Here is a 24,740-nt window from a genome sequence, read left to right as displayed (position 1 = left end):
AGGACTGCTGGGTTCGGTCTGCGCTCTGAACACATGCATCATGGAGCTATACGTTTAGTCTGCTCGAGGACTTTGCCCGTGTAATCTGACTGCTTCAGATGTGTTACTGTGAGGAGAGACTATGTGTTCTTCGGGATGGGTGCGAACAATGGCAAACAGTGTGGAAGTGAAGGTATGTGATCTCCAAGAACTACAACACTTCACTTTCTGGGAAATTAAATGCTGGTTTTTAGTAACTGGCATGGACTTTTGGCTGTAGAAATAAAAAGTTGCCCTGGGTGAGTTGTAATAAATGATGCACATTTCGATTAAATCTAAAATGAGGGGAATTGCGCAGCATTGTTGATTTAAAAAAATCGAATCTAATAGGCAAATGTAAAAAATCACAAAGAAAAATGGTACGTGTATTAAAGCACAGCTAAATGCATGAGGCTAAAACATAGCCGAAGGGATTTTAGCTAACACCCATAAAACGTGGAATTAAAAAGAAAAAGAAAAGAAGAAAGAAAGAATAGTCCCTGTCAGCACAGAAGTCATCCTGAGACGCACTTGTCTCTGTCAGGCTGTGAAACAGCACAAATCACTGAAGCATGCTACGAATAGAGAGCTTGCCTGCTTTCTTTCCTTCTGTTTTTGGGGGCGGGGTTACCTGGCAAATGTACCTGCGGCCAGCAAGATTAAACCACGCCCACAACCACTGGAACGATACAGGCCACACCCACTACATAGAACCGCGACAGATGCAACACAACACGGTATTCCCTTAAATCAATTTAATTATGAAACTGTTTAGTACTTTTACAGTTTTTGAAGCCAAAACATTGTTCTTCCAACAAGCCTCTTATTTTAAATTGCCATCTTCTTTCTGCTAAGGATTTTAGGACAGTGTTATATTATATTTGTATTCCGTTTTCATGTTAGATCGTTCATCTTGCATTTTAGATACATTTTTTTTTTGTTTTAGATTTTATATTTTAGTACATCAAGTTAAGCTAAATGAGACTGAGAAATGTTTCCTTGGCAACTAGCTGAAATAAAATAAGTTTTTATATTTTATTTCAGATAATGTTTATTTTATTTGAAATAAAAAGAAAATTATGGTTTAGTTAACTATAACCATACACTGTAAAAAAAGAAAATCTGTGACATTTACGGTAAAACACCGGCAGCTGAGGGGGATGGTGTTCAAGCGAAGCCCTGGCATCCAGTCTATTGAATGAGGGGACTGTGACGATTTGTTAATCTAATGAATAATTGATTTGTTAAATCAAATAAAAATTAGTGTGTCAGATTGGTCGAGACGCTACAATACCGTATTTCATTAGCTGATGTAATGTTAATATACCAACATATTAAAGTGTTAATATCTGTTTTGAACCATTGTAATGCACTGATATCCACCAAAATCTAGTGGTGATGAGAAAGTCACATGATGAACCAAAGCTCATCACAAACAGCTTTTCTACGAGCTGAGGAGGACAATATTTATATATAGAAGGTGCACAGTCTCGTTCACACAAACACTAAACCCCATCATGGTGACACACACGATACTGAAATAATGCAATAACATTAATTTAACAACATTAGATGTAAGATTAAACCCTAATGTACACAACTGATAAGAAAAAACTAAGAAGAAACAGTTATTTCAACAACAAAAAAACATCAAATATTATGCAAAAATCATAATTAAAGCAGCTAAACATGTGAGAAGCTGCTAAGAAGAAGTACTGGAGAAGTTATGGTGATTCTGTAGGGGAGAAAGTAGATGTCAGTGAAGTGTGGGGTATGATCAGAAAGATGGGTGGTTTTTAAAGAAACTTTGGTCTACCTGTTCTGAGTAATGTGGAAAGAATAGCTGTGACTAATGAAGAGAAGGCAGAAATGTTAGCAGACGCGTTTGTTAAAGTACACAGTAATGATAACATAACAGAAGTATTGAAAATAAATAGATGGCAATCTAAAAACATCCAAATATCATGATAGAGTAATGACCATCGTGATATGAAATTTACATGAAGTAAAGAGCTGTTGGGGGAGTTAAGCAAACATCTCCAGGAAAGGATGAGAATGATCTGATTTGTCTTTGGATTTTGGATTTTCATGGAAACACAGGGTTATTATTATCCCTGTGCTAAGAACAAGCATAATGCTACAAATTATAGATCTATCGCGTTGAATTTAATCTACAATATAAGACCCAGTTAACAGGTTTTTACTGTAGCATTTTTACAGTCTTTTACTGTTAAAACCACAATCATTTTTTGATTTGCTGCTTTTGACCAGTGATCAGTCACATGACAAATACTCTGAGTGCCCATGAAGCACAGATGGCATTCAGGGGGTTTGTTTGGAGGGTGGCAGAACAAGCTTGACAACACTGGACTGTGACTGGAGCATTGATGGAGGGAAGTGACATTAGACGTGATCCGGAGATGGAGGAAGAATCTAGCAGTAAGAATACAGGAGTAAATGATTGGAGTAAAACTGTCCTTCGTAAGAGAAGGAAACTTAAAGAATGAATTGGGAACTGATCGTGAAAAAGACAGGATGCTGGAAAGGACATTTTCAAGGACATCAGATTTTAAGACACTGATGAAGTTTGCAAATAGTAACGTGATCAATGCAGTAAAACTTACCAAGGCTTTGAAAAAAGCAGTAGGTGATATAGAGAGTGACTCTAAGAAATGGAAATCTTCTAAAAATAAAAAAACAGCAGAAAGTGGTACAGTATACCGAGTAAGAGAGCTTGGTTAAGGGGAGTAATCTCTGGAATTCCAATGGATGTATCCACTGATACAGTAACATATCGGGGTCTAAGGTGATCGAAGCGAAAAGACTGAAATGTGTACGAAATAAAGAGAAAGTAGATAGTCGTTTTGTAATGCTTCAGCAGAACTGCGAGGATTAAAATCATAATTAAAGCAGCTAAACATGTGAGAAGCTGCTAAGAAGAAGTACTGGAGAAGTTATGGTGATTCTGTAGGGGAGAAAGTAGATGTCAGTGAAGTGTGGGGTATGATCAGAAAGATGGGTGGTTTTTAAAGAAACTTTGGTCTACCTGTTCTGAGTAATGTGGAAAGAATAGCTGTGACTAATGAAGAGAAGGCAGAAATGTTAGCAGACGCGTTTGTTAAAGTACACAGTAATGATAACATAACAGAAGTATTGAAAATAAATAGATGGCAATCTAAAAACATCCAAATATCATGATAGAGTAATGACCATCGTGATATGAAATTTACATGAAGTAAAGAGCTGTTGGGGGAGTTAAGCAAACATCTCCAGGAAAGGATGAGAATGATCTGATTTGTCTTTGGATTTTGGATTTTCATGGAAACACAGGGTTATTATTATCCCTGTGCTAAGAACAAGCATAATGCCACAAAAGAAGATATTTTGAAGAATGTTGGTAATCAAAAAGTTGAAGGTAGCCATTGACTTCCATAATATGAAGAAAGAAAGAAAAACTATGGAAGTCAATGGGTACCGTCAGCTGCTTGTTTATGAACATTCTACAGAATAATTGCTTTTGTGTTCAACAGGTTTATTTTTGGATGAACAATCCCTTTAATTCAACACTTACACTTTTTGTAAGTCCTAAAATCAACATTTAGAGAATGACCTATCTCTGTGTTTACCCTTGGAAAATGTATTTTATGTGAGAATTTGTCGCTGGCATTACTGTCACAAGTCACAAATTGATGGTTGGTAATAATGTCAAAAAAAATAAAAATAATAAAACTTACCATCAGCTTTTGTTGGAGGAAAAAAATAGCTTAAAGGTATCGTTCGGCCAAAAATGGAAATTCTGTCATCATTTGCTCACCCTCAAGTCGTTCCAAACCTCTATGACTTTCTTTCTTCTGTTGAACACAAAAGAAGATATTTTGAAGAATGTTGGTAATCAAAAAGTTGATGGTAGCCATTGACTTCCATAATATGAAGAAAGAAAGAAAAACTATGGAAGTCAATGGGTACCGTCAGCTGCTTGTTTATGAACATTCTACAGAATAACTTATTTTGTGTTCAACAGGTTTATTTTTGGATGAACAATCCCTTTAATTCAACACTTACACTTTTTGTAAGTCCTAAAATCAACATTTAGAGAATTACCTATCTCTGTGTTTACCCTTGTGCAGAACTGTAAAGCTGTCATTGTGAATGCCCATTTTCAAGAAAGTGTGTGCATGCCACAATAAACAGGTGAGAGCTGACCTCTTCATTTTCCTGTACTGTATATTGTCACCCTCATATCGTCTTTTATACATTTCAGGCTGCATTTGTATACATCATTTTTCAGTGCTGAGTTGTGAAAATCGCCTGTAGAACAGTACCAAAGCAAATATCTGTGGTTTTAGCTCTTGATTCTGAGTACAAACACTGCTGCGTCTCTTTTAGCAACAAAGTAATACAGTTTCATCATCCGTTTTGATTAAGCTGAAGACTTTATGCTTTGTGAAAGCTTTGCCTAGCAACATCATAACAACAGCGTCCGTATCTGTTCGTAATTCAAGGCGTGCAAAGCGACTTTGACGGATGAGTCCCATTCTGCCGACTACAACAGGAACTGAAGCAGATGTTGTGGCTCACTGATGTCACTGCAGCACGTAACAGTGTGTTCACGTTATTCTGCTGTTTTTCCGTTATGACCGAGGTGATAAGAGTTCATTGAGTCATTCAATGCATCAGCGCTAATCTGACAGCTTGTTTGAAAGACCTTCACACAACAGCTTTCCAGGGTGGACATATGTTGGCAACATTTCGGGCGTGTAAAGGGGCGTTCACACATTGCAGCGACTAACACTACAGCAACTCCGTGACCTCTTTATATGTGTGAAAAGAGCGTTAGTGAGTGTTTCTGTGTGTTTACTCCTGTATGGATGTGTGTTAAGAGCGAGAAGAGGAATTGTTTACAGAGAGAACGGTGTTTGTGGGATGAAGCTGTGCTCTGCTCACATGGAGCCGCTTGTGGTTCACGTTTATGACCTGACTGAGGATGAAGTGCCATAAACCAACCCTGCCAAATGAACACACATGCACACACTCACATCTTCTTCTACAGAAAGTAAGACCTTTTCCATGGACCTCATCTTCATAATGGTTTGTTTTTTTCTTGTCAAATAAAAATTAGTCTGAAATTCATCACATTATGCAATTAAAATGGGTTTTGCCAGAAAGGCCAAGCTGGGGTGCACTTTCCATGAAAAACTCACTGCTTAACTACCATAATACAATTCATTACTGGAGAAGTTAACTAGCTAGTCATGCCTGTTTCTAGAAACCATAGCAAGTGGGTCCCACATCATTGTTTGAAACACATTGGTCAGGAGCTAATGACATCACACTCGTGGTGGACTAATAACTTCTGCTAATTAATCCGTTTGAGACTGAATTAATGTCAGAATAACAAACTGGAGGTACTAGAGCTCATTTTGAAAATGTGCACTCTAAAATTTGACACGACAGGGGGGTTAAGATTTGCTGGTGAGTAGCATGGCTATGGTGGGCAACCAGCTAGACCAACACCAGTCAAGCACTCGCATCAACCAACATGGAAATTCATGCAATAAAAAAAAAAGTCAGGCGCTTAACACTGGCTTGTCCCTGCGAGTGGGGAACCATAATCTAAAGGGTGGTGGTAGTGTTGTTGATTTATGTCTGGATCTCCGTTCCAGGCTGTGAATGACCACAGTTTTATTACAACACCAATCCAACTTTAAAATCCACAAATTTGAACTAAAGTGCAAACTCTTAAAAAAAACATCAACCAAATACAAGTAACAAGCCGTCACGAATGGTCTCTGCTCGTTCTCTTGCACAGTGGCCAAATATGTCCTAATGTATGATAGATAAATCTGGAGGATCTTAGCGAAACTGCAAACTCTGCCAGTGTTGGAGATACTAAAGTAATTTCTTCCATCTATTGTTCCAGTCACGGATATTGTCTTGGCAGGAAGATGTTTTGCTCAGCTTCAGTGCATTCCTGATGAGTACTGAGTAATGAGTTCTTCTCGAAATCTTTAATCATGAAAACCTCAGACCTCGTTCTGGATTAGGAACAAGAGGAGGTTCCTTGCTTTCAGAAATGGTTCAGCAAGTGAATGAGTGATTGGGCCAAAATGTCCGATCGTGCTTTTATTGCATCTGTTATAATATTGACTTACAGTGGGAACCGTTGCACCCCACCCTTCTGTGAAACTGCACACCAGGGCTCCCAGAGCTGGCCGATGGAGCCGACTGCATAGATTGTGAATGCATGCAGTCAAGTATGAGCTCAAAAACGAGCTGTTTTCACAAAACGTTATTTTCTGTTTCATTCTGTCCCAGGCAAGGGTAGCTCCAGTATCTCCTCCGATGTGAGCTCCAGCACTGATCATACGCCCACCAAAGCTCCCAAGAATGTGGCTACCAGTGAAGGTAAACCATCTGGTCTTCATTATGAGCCAAAATGCCTGCTAGGTCCCATTCGCTCTTCCTTTCTGCCCTCTCTCTCTCTCTCTCTCTGTCTTTATGAAATGCTTATCATTTTGTAGCAAACTTATGTGCTTGTAGGATATCCTGGAAATTGAAAACAAACTTGGCATTCAAAACTAACTTGTGGGCCGTTCGTCTTGCAAGCGAGCAGATTGGAAAAATCCCCAGGGCAGGTTAATATCTGGATATTAGCTGCAGGACTGCATAGTGTGTGTCTGTTTTTCTTAGAGGTTCTCTTGAAATTAGGAAAACATCATCGAGATGTTTTTACATTACAGTGGTGTGGATTGCAGCCTTTGCATCCCCGTGCTGTACTGTAAAAATAAGACTAATAAAAAAGACAGTAAATCTGTTAATCCCTATGTGAGTTTGACTTGGTTTATGCATCATATATTCTCATGTACCACAGGACCTCCCCAGCAGATATATTCCACATATAAGATCACTCTAGGGTTGTTTTGTAACCTGATAGGTCTAGCGATTACGACGTTCCTTTCCATTACGGCTAACCATTTGACCCGTGTTGTTATATTTATCAGTGCATGTTTAAACAAACTCATTCATTTATTGGTTCCATAGCCTTTCTAGTTTCATTACTGTAAATAATGCGTGCAAAAAGCTTGTAAATATTTTGACTGTGTATTTGGCGTGGGATCTCTATCTGCTGGGTGCTGAAAACTGAGCTCAACCATCACCTCGTCGCCAACCACATCCGTATGTTGATGAAACCTTTATGCAGTGTATTTGTTTTTGTCTGGACTAAATAATGCTTTACTCTACACACAGGCGCTTCTTACTGCTCAAGCTTGAGTTCACACGTCACTGCATTGCAAAATGTGTTATAGACTAACTGATAATGCAATGCATAGTGTATATTAGCATAAACCGTCTTTGTCTACGGTCTGTTTTCACTTGCATGTGTACTACTGTCATAGTGAGCAAGTTACTAAAAGTTCATTAAACTGTCAACGTGTTTATAGCTAGGGAAATTAGTTCACTTTCAACATTTTTTATAGCTAGTTAAGTTATTAAAATTGTTGACATGTTTATAGATAATTAAAATTATTCAAATGTAAAATTCAATGTAAAATTCAAGTTTATTAGGATTAAAATGCAGCTGCCAACAAATTTATGGTTAGTGAAAATTAGTTATACTGCCTTGATGTCTATAGTCTAATGTTAGTTAAACTATTTTTACAGCTAGCTACAGTTAAACTGTCAACACGTTTACTAGCTCTTGGAATGTTTATAGGTAGTTAAAGTTAGTCAAACTGTCTTCTTGTTTATAGCTAATGTTAATTAAACTGTTTTCAGCTAGTGAATTTATTTAAACCTTCATCATGATTATATAGTTAGTTGAAATTATTCAAATGTCAATTTATAAAGATTAAAGTTCAACTCTCAGCAAATTTATAAAGTTAGTTATTCTGCCTTCATGTTTATAGCTAGTTACACTGTCGACATGTTTATAACTGGTTGACATATCGACAGTAGTTCAATTCTTGGCATGTTTGTAGGTAGTTAAAGTTAGTTAACTGTGGATCACCGGATCGGCTTTCACCGTGGACGAAGCGGAGTCCAGCCCGGAGTCGTCACATGTGGTTGACGCAAGCCTCCTTCGTCAGATCCGCCGGCCGCGCCATTCTCGACCCCGCCGTGTGTGACGCTGTGTTTCGCTGTGAAAGCAAAACTACTTTGTTTGGTCTTCCAAAAGAGGACACGACTAGAAATCAGTGGTTAAGTTGTATTTACAACACTGTTCCAGAACACTTCAACCCAAATATTCAGATGTGTGCAGCGCATTTTATGGAGGACTGTTTCCTGATCCTGGGAGAGTAGACTACAATGCCGGCTGTTCTGACTCACAGACTGTAAGTACGTTTTTTTATATTTAAAGAATTTGCCGCTGATGATTCAAACACGAGTTTTGAGCAGTGTAGAGTAGCACTTGTAGTTTGTCATTTCTCCAATCACTAATGCAGACATGGTTTTATGTTTACGCGGCGCGATGCTACGCAACATAATCAGTAATTATGTCCCCACTGGATGCAACAAATGCCTGGTTTATAATGGGTTTTAATGTTTTTGTCTCGTCGCTCCGGCCGGACAGCGCATCACAGTATGGTGAGGGGCGTAACATTTCCGTCTCACGCTTGAGGTATTCGGCCAATCACAACGCTCTGGATAGCTGGCCAATCACAGCACACCTCGCTTTTCAGACCGATGAGCTTTGTAAAAATCGACGCGTTTCAGAAAGGCGGGACATAGAGGAGAAACAATAATGTACAGTATGTGAAAAATAATGTGTTTTTTAACCTTAAACCGCATAAACACATTTTATTACACCAAATACACAAAATAATGTTCTTTTTAGCAGCATCCTATGACCCCTTTAAGATATTAAATAGCTCAAACATTTGAAAGCAAAGTAGGTTAGAGTATGTTTTTGCAATACATGATCAAGATGTTTAAACTTATGAATTCACTTGAATCCGTTCTTTTTAACTTATCTTTATTCTGCGTTGAGATGCATATTTAAATCTGACATTTAGTTTTAGAGTCAGTATGTGGTTGGGCACCACCACAGCTCCCTGGAAAGCTGTTTTCCAGGTTGACTCTGTTCTTTATACACTGCTATACCCACCCTACTCAGGCTTCACACCAGGGAGTCGGGTCCAACTCCATATTGTCCCCAAAATGGGGCATCTGGTGTGTGTGTGAAAAAGAGTGAGCCAGGTGCTAATAGAGTGTGACCCGTGATTATGGTCGTAGTCATAGTATTTCATAGTTTCTTGGCGCAGACAGGTGGAGCAATGAATATCAACAAACATTTAGCTAAGCAATGCCCGGCATTAATGAGTGCGACACAGTGTGGTGGGCAGGGACATGAAAATGAGGTTAAAGTCAATATTAAGAGCTATGATTAGATGTTTAAGCTGTGTGAAAAACTTGGAAACTATTGCCCCCTAAACTTAACAAAGGAATAATGTGATCATAAAAAGTTGAAATGTTAAGCACACAGCACTGGCCTTTGTACATGATAGGGAGCCAAGAAGGGAACGAAGCTAGTTGCTAAGAATCTAGCCGCTGTTTAAAGTCAACATGAAACAGCATTCGCAACGCATTTTAGTTTTTATAATGTGACGTTTTTACAAGTGCAACAGAATATTCAAAGGGATAAAAAAGGGTGGGACTTTGATTGGATTGTAAAAGGAAGGGTGTTACTGAGTGGAATAGTGCTAGACAATTATGTTAACATGACCTTCGACAAGTTACGTCACTTGAATAGGAAAGTCATTTTAGAGTGTACAGTTGTGGTCAAAATGTCACAGTTGCAGTATCTGCAAAATGTTAATTATTTAACCAAAATAAGATTATTAAGTTATTTTTTATTTACTACAGACCTGAATAAGATATGTCACATAAAAGATGTTCACATATAGTCCACAAGAGAAAATAACAGTTGAATTTATAAAAATGACCCCATTCAAAAGTTTACAAACGCTTGATTCTTAATACTGTATACCTGGATGATCCACAGCTGTGTTTTTAGTTATTGGTTTTTTTTCAGTTGTTCATGAGTCCCTTGTTTGTCCTGAACAGTTCAACTGCCCGCTGTTGCTGTTCTTCAGAAAAATCCTTGAGCTCCCTCTAATTCTTTGGTTTTCCAGCATCTTTTGTGTATTTGAACCCTTTCCAACAATGACTGTATGATTTTGAGATTCATCTTTTCACACTGAGGAGAACTGAGGGACTCATACGCAACTATTACAGAAGCTTCAAACGCTCGCTGATGCTGCAGAAGGAAACACCATGCATTAAGAGCCGAGGGGGGACTTTTTGAATGAGAAGATCGGGGTAAATTTAACTTATTTTGTCTTCTGGGAAACATGTCAGTATCTTCTGGAGCTTCTGAAGGGCAAAAAAAAAACATCTTCATTCTGTTCAAAAGTTTACACCCCTGGCCCTTAATGCATCGTTTTCCCTTCATTTCTTTCTAGACATTAATTAAATCAATTAATTAATTTACTGGACTTTCTTTTTTTATCTCTGTTTTGTCACAGAGGAAGTCAGTCAGTCAGAATGATTTGTTTTTATGAACAATATTCAGATGTGTGTATATGCACAAACACTCACACACAACGTAAAGACCTTGAATCCCTCTATATTTATGCCTTAAGGGCAGGATGAAATCCTCTTGTGTGGGATGGAGCTTCCCACAGGATAACAAACACATGTGAGTGTGTATGAAATGTCAGGATATTTCATACTGTCAGTCAGGAGACTGTTCGGCCACAGCGATGTGTGCTTTCTCCAAGTATGGATATGCCACAAACACACATAATGCCTGGATGAATGACAAAGCCTTGGCATTGTGAACGTCCAACTCTTGCACTGTGGGAAATCACATATGTGTATGTTGTGGAGGCAGTTCACCATATTTTTGGGTGGGGTAATTTTAGTAAAAGAACGTGCTTTTCTGGGTTCTACTACAAACAAAATAAATATACATCCTATGATTGCATTATATTTAAACATGATCCCATGGTAGTACAGGGTCAAAAATCAACACTCGCACACACAAAAATGTCAAACATGAAAAAACAGAATGGAGTATGTGGCCATAATTAGTTAAGTAAATAAAATGGAGCAACTAACCCTAAATTTTAATGCATCGTTTTCCCTTCATTTCTTTCTAGACATTAATTAAATCAATTAATTAATTTACTGGACTTTCTTTTTTTATCTCTGTTTTGTCACAGAGGAAGTCAGTCAGTCAGAATGATTTGTTTTTATGAACAATATTCAGATGTGTGTATATGCACAAACACTCACACACAACGTAAAGACCTTGAATCCCTCTATATTTATGCCTTAAGGGCAGGATGAAATCCTCTTGTGTGGGATGGAGCTTCCCACAGGATAACAAACACATGTGAGTGTGTATGAAATGTCAGGATATTTCATACTGTCAGTCAGGAGACTGTTCGGCCACAGCGATGTGTGCTTTCTCCAAGTATGGATATGCCACAAACACACATAATGCCTGGATGAATGACAAAGCCTTGGCATTGTGAACGTCCAACTCTTGCACTGTGGGAAATCACATATGTGTATGTTGTGGAGGCAGTTCACCATATTTTTGGGTGGGGTAATTTTAGTAAAAGAACGTGCTTTTCTGGGTTCTACTACAAACAAAATAAATATACATCCTATGATTGCATTATATTTAAACATGATCCCATGGTAGTACAGGGTCTAAAATCAACACTCGCACACACAAAAATGTCAAACATGAAAAAACAGAATGGAGTATGTGGCCATAATTAGTTAAGTAAATAAAATGGAGCAACTAACCCTAAATTGGAAGGAATCACAATGTAAAAATGGTAATCTAATCTTCACCGATCAAAGAAAGAGATACAAATAAATTAAAGGTTTTTCATCTCTTAGCAAATTTTCCCTCAGTGGAAGTTTTATATATATTTTTTAATATTGGCGACTCGTTTCACAGAATTAAAGTATGAGGAAGAAAATAGCAACTGGTCGTAGCACTTTTGTGACAGGTCGTCTATTGTATGCCAGCTTATATACACAATTATTGCCACTACTAAAAACAGCAAATAATTAATTTACAAAAGGATAAATATATTTTAATGCAATTTGCCAAATACAATTTCATGCCTGCAAATGGATAATAATGCCCAGCTGAGCTTAACAGGGAACATATTGTGCTCTTAGCTTGAACACTTTCTTCTCCGTTTAAGATTGAACACTGACCGGCTTTCCAAAGTGTGGGAAAGTCTCGAACCAAACCATTAAATGCCCAAACCAAACCATTAAAATGCTGAGAATGTCTTGTGCCAACCCTCCTACCATCACTCATATAATCCGGGCCTCGAGGTCCATATTTGCAGGACCTTGTCGAATGTAAGAAGGATGATGTTCCTCTATGGTATGCTATTTTGAAAGACTGAGCGCTTCTCAGTACTGTTGAGGTTTGGTAGCAAACACACATTTTGAACACCTGCAGCCTTCATCTGTTTTCCACAATCTCTGAGGCATCTGGTTGTTCAGCTGGAAAAAGGAACAGGAGATAGACCACCCTCACTCATCTGAACTTCAGGGGATGTTTGAGAGTTTATGTCAAAGAACACCATGACGCTAATAAAACCTCTTTGAGCCTGTAGATAATGCTCAATGGAACATCTCAAATATCTTCTCATTATATGGAAAACATCTAAAAGTGGGACGATTTTCTAGTGGAGAAAGAAGGAGGAATTGCTTTGCCATTTTAAAAGGAGTCTCCTGTCTCTGCTTTTCAAGATAAATTCAACACAGATAGATTTCTCAGCTTATGAATAGCTAAATTTAGCTCCTTACAAATGGTCAATATGAGAGAGAATCTCACGAGGTGCTTAACTAAAGTAGTTAAAGTGCTCACAAGTTCACATTCCTTGTTTGGGATGTGGTTCAAAATATACACCATAAGGAATGGTTATCCCCGGACAGTTTTCTTTGGCTCACCGTGTGTTTGAGGTGTGGTTTCTCTACAGATTGTTCAAGGACGAATAACAAATTATGAGACCGGAGCTGTTAGCACAGGAGGATTATTAACCCACTTTGCGGTGCCACTTTTCTTTTTTTTCTACCTCTTTCAAAGACTTGTATTGAGGTTTTCTTTTTAAAGACTTTAATGTACTACGTAAGCATACTGTAAATTTCAGAATTGAAAATTTCCTCCGTAGTCCACAAAAGACCATTTATCAGAGATTCGGCTCAGTCACTGTAGCTACTAATGGATAAATAGGCTACTGCTATTCCTAAAAAACACAAGAAGATTCTGTATTTCTGAACTAACAATAGGAGTAAGATATAGTGAAATGTTGTCAAATTTTCTTATTCCGCATGCCAAGAGTGCTTTACATCAAGTACTAAAATGTAAATGTTTAATTTTAAAAGTCAGAGAGACAATATGAAAAGAAATCCGAGAGAGTTAAAAATGTCAAACTTTGAAACCGCTTCAAACTTCAAGCTTTTAAAACAACTTTAAACTTCCAGCTTTTTAAACTGCTTTCTCAAGTCAACATGGAGTTTGCATTGACAAACCTTTGAATCTATTATCATTATTATGCAAAATAGTTATATAGATGCATGGTCTGTAGTATGTTTATGTTCTTCTATTTCTGTAGTGACTATCTTAAGGCATTCTAAGAGATTCGAATCGCTGTTACACACAGGGACTAAAGTGTAAATCCTCTCATATATTGGAATTTTCTAAGAACAAGTTTATCTCAAATAGATGGGCTTTCCCTTCCTCAGACAAATGCGTGGGAGAATTCCCAGCAGGGCTCATCTACACCCTCCTCCTGTGCTGCTTCTGCAGGAGTGATATGCGGACTCGTGTTTCTATCTCTTTGTCCACGCTGTGAGGTCAGCAGAGGTGAAGTTTAACAGTCCGAGCACTGCAGCTCAGTCGGTCTCTGCTGTATTCAAGCTTTCTCTCTCCTCATGGGCTCCGGTTATTAACAGCTGTTTGTAAGCTTCTAGATTACTAACAGTCCCTCTTCATATTTTTCTCATCATACAGATTTGCACAATGTGTGAGGTGTCATTGTCAATCTTCTGTTGTGCAGACAATAGAAGTATGAGTGGAAATTTGTTATACTGGGCTTCAGAGACCTGCACTAAGGAGTAATGGGGTTTTAAAGTAAAGCCAGGTGACAGTACTGATTACTGATGGCTAGCACTAAATAACAGCAGATTGGACAGTTCAGCCCAAGGAAAACCTATTAATCAACTTCTCCCGATTCAGACCGATTGCATTTCCAAAGACTTTCAGCTTCAGTACATAGCCTATTGCATAAAGAGAGATGTGGGAGAGTACGGCAGATTTATTTTGCTGATGTGGATTAAACGGTACGGTAAGTCAAATACCGTAACGTAAACCTGGCATGCGGGAGTGTGCAGTTTATGCAGATGCAGTTTGGTATATCCATTTCTTAGTGACATTTCCATCATATTTCATTGGGAACTGGCTACAACATTCGATGAAGCAAACAATTATAGGATCTACCTTCTGATGGTTTATTACTTATATTTCAAATACTAATGAATTATCTCTATGTCTTCAAAACAGTTAAATGACAATTTTATGCATCCAGACTGAATTTGGATAAAAGCATATGCATTTATATGGTTCGCAGTGGACCAGCATGATTGCAAATGTGCTATTGCTTTAATATCGCATTTCAATAAACAATAAGTTAATATTGAGTAACTTAGAATTTTGGAGACAATATTAATCTTTCTCCATCAACAAAAATGGTTCTAAATGAAGCCAAAGCAGAATCGACTGTTATGCATGATCGAATCAAGTGTCATTGAATCATTGACTCAACTGATTTATTCAAAACCACAGGAACAAAATAAATGCTGAATCTGGAACCACATACTATTTTTGCCATATGGCAGAAATATTAAGAGTAGTATGCAGCTCAGAATTCAGCAGATCACTTATTTTGTTCCTGAACGAATCAGTGGTTTTGAATAAATCAGTTGAGTCAATGATTCAATGACATTCACTTGTCTCCAGACTCTCCACCTACTAGCGTAATGTTTCAAAATGCCTTGCACATATTCAAGATACCCTGCTAATTCTCAATACGTCAAATGTAAAACTTGAAGGAAATGTTTAGCAATGTGTAGCCTTACTAACATAATTTGTCTAATGTTTCTTGTTTAAATCTGATTTGTTTGTATGAAGAACAACAGTTATAACGTATATTTAATTATACTCATTTTAATGTTATCTACTATCTTCTTTTGGTGTGCTACTATGTTTAAACAGTTTCTACGTGTGCATTCTTAAGATCTGTTTCTGTCGATTTGACCCTAACAAACTCAATGTCATAACTCAAATTCTACAAACATGTTTGCTGAAGTTGAATGAAAACAGATATTGAGGTTGCAGTCATGTTTACACAGAAGCTGTTGAGCTGTATGTATATTAGATTAAATGCATGGATGAATGAGCCTGCCATGTGGCTAATTACTCAGGACTATGACACCATAACAATGATGATTGGCTGATGGTACCAACCCATTCACAAGTGACTATCCTGAGCAGTGACATGAAAGGCAGTGTATGGGAAAAGTAAATAGATATTTATGCTTTTAAGTGTCCTCCAAATAATATATGTCACTGGCCAACCATCTACTATACTATAAAGAAATATTAGCTCCCCATATACCGCAGCTACAAAAGCACCTCTTTTGCAGTCTTCTTAATTAGCTTCTGATGTGATGCAGGTGTTGTTGATTCAAATACTCCACTCAGACTCGTGACCAAGTTGTTTTCATTTCCCAGGGCGATGCTGAGGAAAAACCTGACGTAGTATTGCATAATAACATGTTATTGGGTAAAGCAGTCCACATTTTTAAATACATTTGTGATAATTCCCTGCTTTATTGCACCAAGCAATTTCAAACTTAAAAGTATATACAGCCTTGTGTTGTTCCAGACCTGTATGATTTTACTTCTCCTGCAGAACTCAAAAGAAGATGTTTTGTGGAGCATCGGGATCCAAACAACATTGGAACCCATTGAATTACATTGTATGGATAAAAACACTGAGACATGTTCTACAGAAGAAAGAAAGTCAAACAGGTTTAGAACAAATAAATAATGACAGAAAATTAATTTGGAAGTGAACCAATCTCCAGGCAGCTGTCAGCTGTCAGCTGTCAAGTTTGTATTATGAATGCACTGGGCAATGAAGAGTAAAGGCTTCATTCAGTCAACATTGTGGTTTTGGCTCTTGTGTTATGTTCTCAATGTTTCACCTAGAGCTGTCTCGGTCATGTTAGGCAGAGTTGTGTTTGGACTCTTCAAGGGAGGCACGCTGTTGGTATGAACTTCTCAATCATTAAAAACACAACTGTGAAAATATGTAACTCCTTACCCTCTGACTGAACTGTCACACGAGCAGGAGCTGGGTTTTGATGGAGCCAAGTTTGGGTAGAACCTCACAGGGCCGAACCCTTTCGCAAAGTACGATTCAACACCTCTCTGAAGAGGGACGCAATTTTAACTGTGAGGTTCCTAAACAACAAACTTTTACGATGTGCTTGGGGATAATAGTTGATGGAATGTTGGAGCGTGGCTTTCTCTCTGGTTAAACCTGAATCTACGGACCGAATCTGGACAGCATAGCATTACCTCATCAATCCCTCTCGTTCCAAATCAGAGGGCTTAGTCAGTCAGCCCTCCAGATGTCCATGACCACATTACAGCAGTTGCCACAATTTGCTTCTTGTCATAACTATAGTGCAGGGGGCCTTCCCAGAACATCTTGCAACCCATCATGACTGGTTGTCTGTGATTTGTGTGATCTGCAAGAGTTTCGGCATGTCTGCTGTGCACATGTCGGGGTAGATGTCCTTAAGTTTCAATCTTTGATATTCCAGGCAAGTTGCTCAGTATTCCGCAGGAACCTTTGATAGCCTATATTTCAAGGTGCTAAATGGTGCTGCAGTGCCATGATGGAAATCGGATGGAGTTAAGCCAGTGATTAGGTGTAAAACGGACCAGATCTGCAGAACTGGGTCTTGACTGGTGAAATACTACTTGGGAGGGATGTAAAACACACTAGTCTGCCTCTAGTATTGCGTTCTGCTGCGTGTAAAGATCTATGAGCTGTGGAGAGGAGAATGGGATGGATTGAATGTCCTTGCAGCAGATTTTGTAGGCCTTGGGGGAGGTCCTTTGGGTATTTTTGTTTTTCTTGGTGAACTCTCAGAAGGAGGACAAGCCGTGGTTGCACATGCTCAGGAAAGACCCATAGCCCCTAAAGCAGGGATCCTCAAATTTCCTGCAGAGTTTAGCTCTAACCCTAATCAAATGCACCTGAGCAAGCTAATCAATGTCTTCAGGATCATTAGAAAGTTCTTAAGAACGTTTTTTTTGGGGGGGGGGGGGTTCATTGTACTGGATTCAATCTTTTTCTAAACTTGTTTTCTTTCAATTGGTTTTGTGTTTCTTTTTGGAGCTGATTGATCGCAGGCCTCATTGAACAATGGCAAACAGGTACGACACAGGCAAGACAGAGTAATCCTAGGACAAGCGTGGGTCATCGATCAGCAAACGTAATCCAGAGGGCTTGACAAAAGGGGTAATCTGTAAACACGAGCAATAGTCAAAGGACCGGAAAACAGGCAAGGCAAAACTAGATTAAGACTAGGACTTGGAAATAAACAATGTCTAACGAAATGGCTCCGTAACGTAGCTATCACTGACTAGCGATATACGCATACAATACTCGGCGATCTGAACGAGGAAGTCCAGGGCTTATAAATCATGTCTGATTGGATTCAGCTGTGTGTGTGTAATCAGTTCAGTGGATGATGGGAACTGTAGTCCGGAGTGACATGTAACAGTCTGTGTGGTGTGAGAGTCAATGTAGTGAGTGCATGACCTCTGGTGGTGAGTGAACGGAAGTTCATAGACTGGATTCGTGACAATAATTATTTTAAAAAAATCATAAAATGACAAAAGCAAAATTACTAAAGCGTGAAAATGATAATGAATACTGAAAATATAAAAATCAATTTATTTCAAAGTCTACAATAGCATGTAAATAATACCAAAACATTACTGGAACAGACTGTGTTACAAAACGATTACTTTCTTAGTTCCAGTGTAGCTAGAGCATCCTTCTTAGTAAGCTTTACCAGTTTTGATACTACTAACCTAAGCAGTTGTCTCACGTTAATACTGCATGTAGTGTTGAAAAGGCTGATTCATTCTAGCGAATCAGTTCTTTTAGATGATTCATGTAGATGAACATATACAAAAATGATTAATCTATATGCAAAAGTCACTGCACTGCACTTTAGGTCTTTTGTATCTTATTTCTATAGCAAAATATTTAGTTAAATGCTTAGTTTATTACTGTTTTGTCTCCTTAATGGCCCTAGAATGAATGATTAAATAGCATTTTTGGGGAAAAGAAAATCCCATTTATCCCATTAGTGTTGTTCAGTTGATGTTCTGTTCAAGAACATGCAACATTCTAGTGAATGAATTTGTTTGAATGGTAAACTTAAATAAACCAATTAAAAGCAATGCACTGAATTGTCATGAAGTCTCTGGGCTTCACTTTAGGTCAAAATATTTAGTTCAACGGTCTGTTTATTACTGTTTTCCATTCAGATATGTTCAGTATATTGGAGTACTATATAAAATAAGGTAAATGTAAATTATTATAGTTTTATAGTTGTATTTACCAAATCTATTTTTAGTTGTGTGTATATACCACATGTTTTATTAGCTGTTTTGTTTTTATTAATGCAATTAAAATAAAATAAGTAATTATTTTATTAATAATTATTTTTACTGTAACACTGCAATATTATATTATAATGAAAATTTTGCATATTTTTGTTAATATAATAAAACTGACAAAGTAAAATATAAATATTAAATGAAAACCTAAACTTAAAAAAAAAAAAATGTCTCTAACTGAAATAGTATAGGTTTATGTTGAAGTGTTACTAAAACAATCAAATCTAAATATAATTGTTACGGGGCGACAGAGACGCGAGACGTGCAGATCCATCTGCATGCTTTTATTTAAGAGACGTGGTCATAACAGGCATGGGTCAAACAATGGCAAACAGGTACGACACAGGCAAGACAGAGTAATCCTAGGACAAGCGTGGGTCATCGATCAGCAAACGTAATCCAGAGGGCTTGACAAAAGGGGTAATCTGTAAACACGAGCAATAGTCAAAGGACCGGAAAACAGGCAAGGCAAAACTAGATTAAGACTAGGACTTGGAAATAAACAATGTCTAACGAAATGGCTCCGTAACGTAGCTATCACTGACTAGCGATATACGCATACAATACTCGGCGATCTGAACGAGGAAGTCCAGGGCTTATAAATCATGTCTGATTGGATTCAGCTGTGTGTGTGTAATCAGTTCAGTGGATGATGGGAACTGTAGTCCGGAGTGACATGTAACAGTCTGTGTGGTGTGAGAGTCAATGTAGTGAGTGCATGACCTCTGGTGGTGAGTGAACGGAAGTTCATAGACTGGATTCGTGACAATAATTATTTTAAAAAAATCATAAAATGACAAAAGCAAAATTACTAAAGCGTGAAAATGATAATGAATACTGAAAATATAAAAATCAATTTATTTCAAAGTCTACAATAGCATGTAAATAATACCAAAACATTACTGGAACAGACTGTTAATACACTCTCCGAGAAAAAAAAAAACAGGTACTGGGGTGGTACCTGTTCAAAAGGTAAACTAATATGTACCTTTAATGTACTAATATACATCCTTTAGGAGTAAATAAGGTACAAAAGTGTACCTTTTGAAAAGGTGCCGCTCCAGTGACAGCTTTTGTGCTTTTATTTTATAATAATGTATTTCGTAAGGAGTTCCCTCTAAATAGGCAACTTTAAAGATCAAATAGTCAAGTAAAGCAAACTTTCAAACACATATATAAAGAACTGTGATTTAAATCTCATTGTGGCATGTTTCTGTGACAGACGTGTGTTGAATTTCCCAAATGACCCGCGGCGCAAGAGCGCTGGAATGCTGTGCATTCTGTCTCACGCTGGTTTTAAAGAGAGCGGTTCATTTAGCATCAGCGCTCCACGGTCATCCCGAATAAGCTTGGGGTCAATACATCGCCTAAACAAAGGACACATCCATAAACACTGGATACTAGCCAAAGTCTGCTCCATTGTTTATAGAGTGCTTGAATAAACACATGGGCTTGTGGGACCGATGGTCATCATCATGGTTTTTGTACAGGAATCCCAAGTATGAAAGCCGGTGCTCTGCAGTGAGCTGAGTCAGTCTTTGAGTGGTTCGTTGGGATATTTGATGGGCAGTTTGGTAATGAGCCATTACACCAACAGTGCGAACCAGTGACTCGTTCCAGCTGTGTGCACCAAATCCATAGATACTGACTGTATTGCATGCTATGCATCCCTAGGGAACCGCGATATGAATGGACCACCCAGAACCGCCGGTTCGGTTGCAGAGCAAAGCAGGGGATCTAGCAGCGAATTCCCTCGGTGCCGTTCTCAAATCCTTCATCTTTCCCTGTGTTTTCCTCTTTAAGCCTGAAGCTGATTGAATCTGTGAGCTGCTGCCGGTTGTGGCCGCTCAGAAAGTCTGTACTGAAGGTCACAGGAGAAGTAATTCAGAGCCCCTTCTGTAAAATCTGTTTACTCGGTCTGTCAACTTGTCCTGCAGTGGATTTTTAGTGCTGTTAGACAGCCAGCAGTTGCACAGTCAAAACAGGCCCTGGTTTAATATATTGATATTATGCAAACAGCTCGAGCAGAGTGTATTTATAGAGCAAAAGTGGGAGCCGTTCCACAAATACCACAGTTGTCACAGACGCAGTACTGGAATAATAATCAGAAGAAATGAATGCATCAGTATCATTGTGCCAGCTGTTATCGTCTCCATTTATTCGGTCTTTCCAAAAGAAACATTTTAATATGAGCTAATAGTTGAGACGTTGGAATAGATCATGTTAAAACAGACGCTATATTAGGTCTTTCATGGTTGAGTGTGTGCTGCATTCTCAGTATTGCCACAGGAGGCGCTGTAGTCAGCTATAGTCTAGACTGTCTTCTTCTATGGTCAGCAGGTATCAATGATCTCTGATGTAATTGATGAATTGATGAAAACATAATCAGATTTCCGCACAAGTATTGAATTTTCGAATTCCCCACATAAATGTGAACATACAACATTTGTTCAAATATATTTATACACACACAGTACCATATTTTAAAACATGTACCTCTGTATATTATGAACTGTATTATTGAATATAAATTTACACACACACACACACATACATATATATACTGTATATATATATTTGAACTAACCCCTATATAGCATACATGAATCACCTCGTAGCAGATCTATACAGGTGGAGCTGGGGAAGGTGGAGGGTTTCTGAAGTGCACTGTCAACTGCTACAGCAAACAAAAGCCAGGTATTTGAATATTGAGCAGCGAGCTCATTGGCTACCGATACAGGAGAGAACGAATCAGCTGCCATGTGACAATGATGTCACCAGGTCAGATTGAGCTAGACCTATCGGACCGCGCCATCTAGAGTTTCATGCCAGAACTCTGTATTTCATATATACATTTGAGTTTATTACACCTTTTGTGTGACGGTGTTTAATTCATTTTAGTACTGAAGACTGTTAATGTAGCGTTTATAAATGCAATCTTGCATGCAAAAAGTGGCTTGCAGAGGAAAATTCTGTTTAAACTAATCCATCATGTCAGGATCTGAGCCACCGAAGTTCCTTCCTAAAGAAAACTTCCTGTACAGAAAGCATCATTACACATAAACCCTCACTTCCTCAGAAGAACCATCCTGAAGCTTAGCAGGGCTATTAATCGAGAGTTTAGGGATGGGAATCCATGAATCCAAACGACAGACTTTGGAAATGTTTTGCTCCCATTCTCTCATCCTTTGTACTCATTTTTGTGGAGGAGGCTTGACAAGGAGGTGAAATAGAGAGGAAGGGAAGACAAGAGCTTATTATAAACTCTTTCCCACCCTAATAATTCTCTTCATTATCTTTCAGTTTATGACTGGCTTATGAACCAGTTTCCTAAACGCAAACCCACACAGTAAACCTGTTCAGCCCCACACTGACCTAAGGAGAAAAGATTGTTATTAATTGTAAGTCAGTGGCGAGATATCAGTTGCATAACAGCGTTTCACTGTTACTTTATGATTTATAAATTTATGATTTTATGTTTCACTTCTGTCTCAGTTTTTATTACCATTTCTTACTCTGTGTAAGTAAGTTGTTGTTTTTTAGCATGTAAGTTTGGCAGTGTTATTGTTTTTAGGATTACTGATAAACTACTGTCATTTGATTTGTATTATTTGTATTTGTTATTTATTTTAATTTTAGTTAAATTATGTCTGAATTTATTATGTTTGTATAGGTCTTTTATTAAGTTTTAGTTTTATTTAATTTGAGTTATTTTAATACTCCAACAAACTAAATGGAAACGAAAATTGAATTTATAAATGTGTATATATATATACAGTATATGTATGTGTGTATGGTTGTACATTGGTTGGAATTGTTTTTTGGTGTTTGGCTTAGTGTTATGTTAGAATCATTATTATACTCTTATACCTTTTGTTCTTTAATATTTTGAATTGTTTTTAGCTTTATTTTTTTGTTTTTCATTTACATGTTAAGTTTTGAAATTTTGTTGTATGCATTTGTCATTTTTATTTAATCTCTTTATTTTTAAAATGTGTATAGGTAGTATTTATAAAGTTTTAGCTTTTAGTTTGGGATCTGTTTTTAGTTGTTTTAATACTACAATTGATTGCTTCTGTTGTGCTCATTTGTAAGTCGCTTTGGATAAAAGCCTCTAATAAATGACTAAATAATAAATAATAATAATTTATAATTTATGTAACAAATGATATTGCTGTTTATTTATTCATAATATGTGCTCACTTTGAAACTATGTGGAATGAATAAAGCGTAATATTCAGTAAACAATGAATTTAAAACAAAGTAGTATGCGTTATGGTATAGTCACATTAGCGAAATTTCTGTAAAATGTATAAAGCACAGAAGAATGTTGGTAACCAAACAGTTGACGGTAGCCATTGACTTCCATAGTATCAGTGGATGCTGTTTAACATTCTTCAAAATATCATCTTTTGTGTTCAACAGAAGAAAGAAAGAATGTTTGGGTGAACTGTCCCTTTAAATGTGATGCAGCAAACACTTTGAAGAGTAGTATATTGTTGTCACATGACCTCATTATATTTATCATGTTGTCATCTTTGGTGTTGGTATTGCCTTGTTTCAACATTTTGAGCTAAACCTTTTTTAGCCAGTTACGAGCCAGTTTATGTCGTATAGAAAATAAAAATACAAGACAAGGGGTCCCAGTCGCAATCTACGGTTACGGTGAGATCTAGCAGAGAACTCTCAAGCTATCTACCGTACCACCCAGTCTTCCTCTTGATCATTTCCAAATCAGTGAAACATCTGCAAAGAATGAAAGCTTCACCATTAATGCAGACTCAACCGTGGCAAGCACTTCAAGTGCATTTGAGATAAACTTGACACTTATCAGCGTCCAATAACGGAAACAGTTTTGAGAACAAAGAGGCCAAGAGTGTTTCTTGAGTTAACACCATTTGTGCTAAACGTGTGTCTCAAACCAGTTGATGGCTTCCATATTTGGGATCCTTTGTGCTTCTAGACATTTAATGTGTTATCAGATTATCTCCTAACAAGAATCAGGTTCTCTAGTAAATTACATTATTTTTCTAATTTACTTTCTCAAATCTGAGATGCATTTGCTTTCCATTTAATCCCATTGATGTCTAGTTGAAATAATTCACCTTTCGCCGGGAGTTTGATTGAAAGGCCATCTGACCAATCATTACACAGAATCTGCCATTTAGTCTGATAAACAAACCAGACAGAGTTGGTAGATACATTTGTGTGGACTTAAACTTGAAAAATGGTGTGTATTAACACCTTTCCACGTTGAAACGTGTTAATTCAAGTTTATTTTGTGCTATTACTAGTGGTAAAGAGGACGAGATGATCGGTTCATGTGGCACGTGAACTGAGCCGCTAAAGCGATCTGTCACGACACATTAAAGAGCCACAAAATGGTATAGACAAAATTTGAAAGCTGAGACTTCGATTCATATCAAAAGTAACCTACTCTGTCATGTCTGTCAGCACGTTGTCAGTGTCCTCTTTGCTCCACAATGTATTTTTAACTGCGTGAGAACATGATGTGTGGCTTATCACAAGCAGCAACATTAAGAGGGGCATGTCTTCCTATTTGCGTACTTGCACACTAGTCTATGCCTTTTTGTAGTATAAATAATGAGAGTAGTGCATTCACACTGAAAACTCTATAAAGAAAAGTGCACTTAACCAATAAAAAGAAGTGTTGAATTTTGGACACTTTGTACACTAGCGGAGGGGGAGGGGCTAGTATTTATGATTTTTCTTGTTCTTTCAGATTCGGACTTGAGCATGAGGACGCTTAGCACTCCCAGTCCCGCCCTCATTCTGAAGTCAAACCCTTCCTGTGTCTCCCCTCAAACAGTCCCAAACGGCCATGAAACGTCTTCCACATCTTTTAACGTCACTGGGGAAACAGTTGCCCTGGTTCACCCGCCTCCAGGCACTC

General features: G+C 37.8%; 1 protein-coding gene across 1 annotated transcript in view; it reads left to right on the top strand.

The window, feature by feature from the left end:
- The window catches only part of LOC107565690 (F-box/LRR-repeat protein 7-like), a 33,357-nt gene continuing 8,617 nt past the window's right edge, over positions 1 to 24,740 (top strand). Inside the window, exons 1-3 of the mRNA XM_016250948.1 lie at positions 1 to 172; positions 6,334 to 6,423; positions 24,570 to 24,728. Of these exons, the coding sequence (XP_016106434.1) occupies positions 136 to 172; positions 6,334 to 6,423; positions 24,570 to 24,728 (286 nt within the window). The 5' untranslated portion in view covers positions 1 to 135. The remainder of the gene's footprint in view (positions 173 to 6,333; positions 6,424 to 24,569; positions 24,729 to 24,740) is intronic.

Source organism: Sinocyclocheilus grahami, unplaced genomic scaffold (assembly GCF_001515645.1).
Source record: "Sinocyclocheilus grahami isolate Dianchi unplaced genomic scaffold, SAMN03320097.WGS_v1.1 scaffold1019.1, whole genome shotgun sequence".
In the NCBI taxonomy this organism is placed as follows: Eukaryota; Metazoa; Chordata; class Actinopteri; order Cypriniformes; family Cyprinidae; genus Sinocyclocheilus; species Sinocyclocheilus grahami.
The sequence above is the reverse complement of the archived record's forward strand: the minus strand, read 5'-3'. Positions and strand labels throughout refer to the sequence as shown.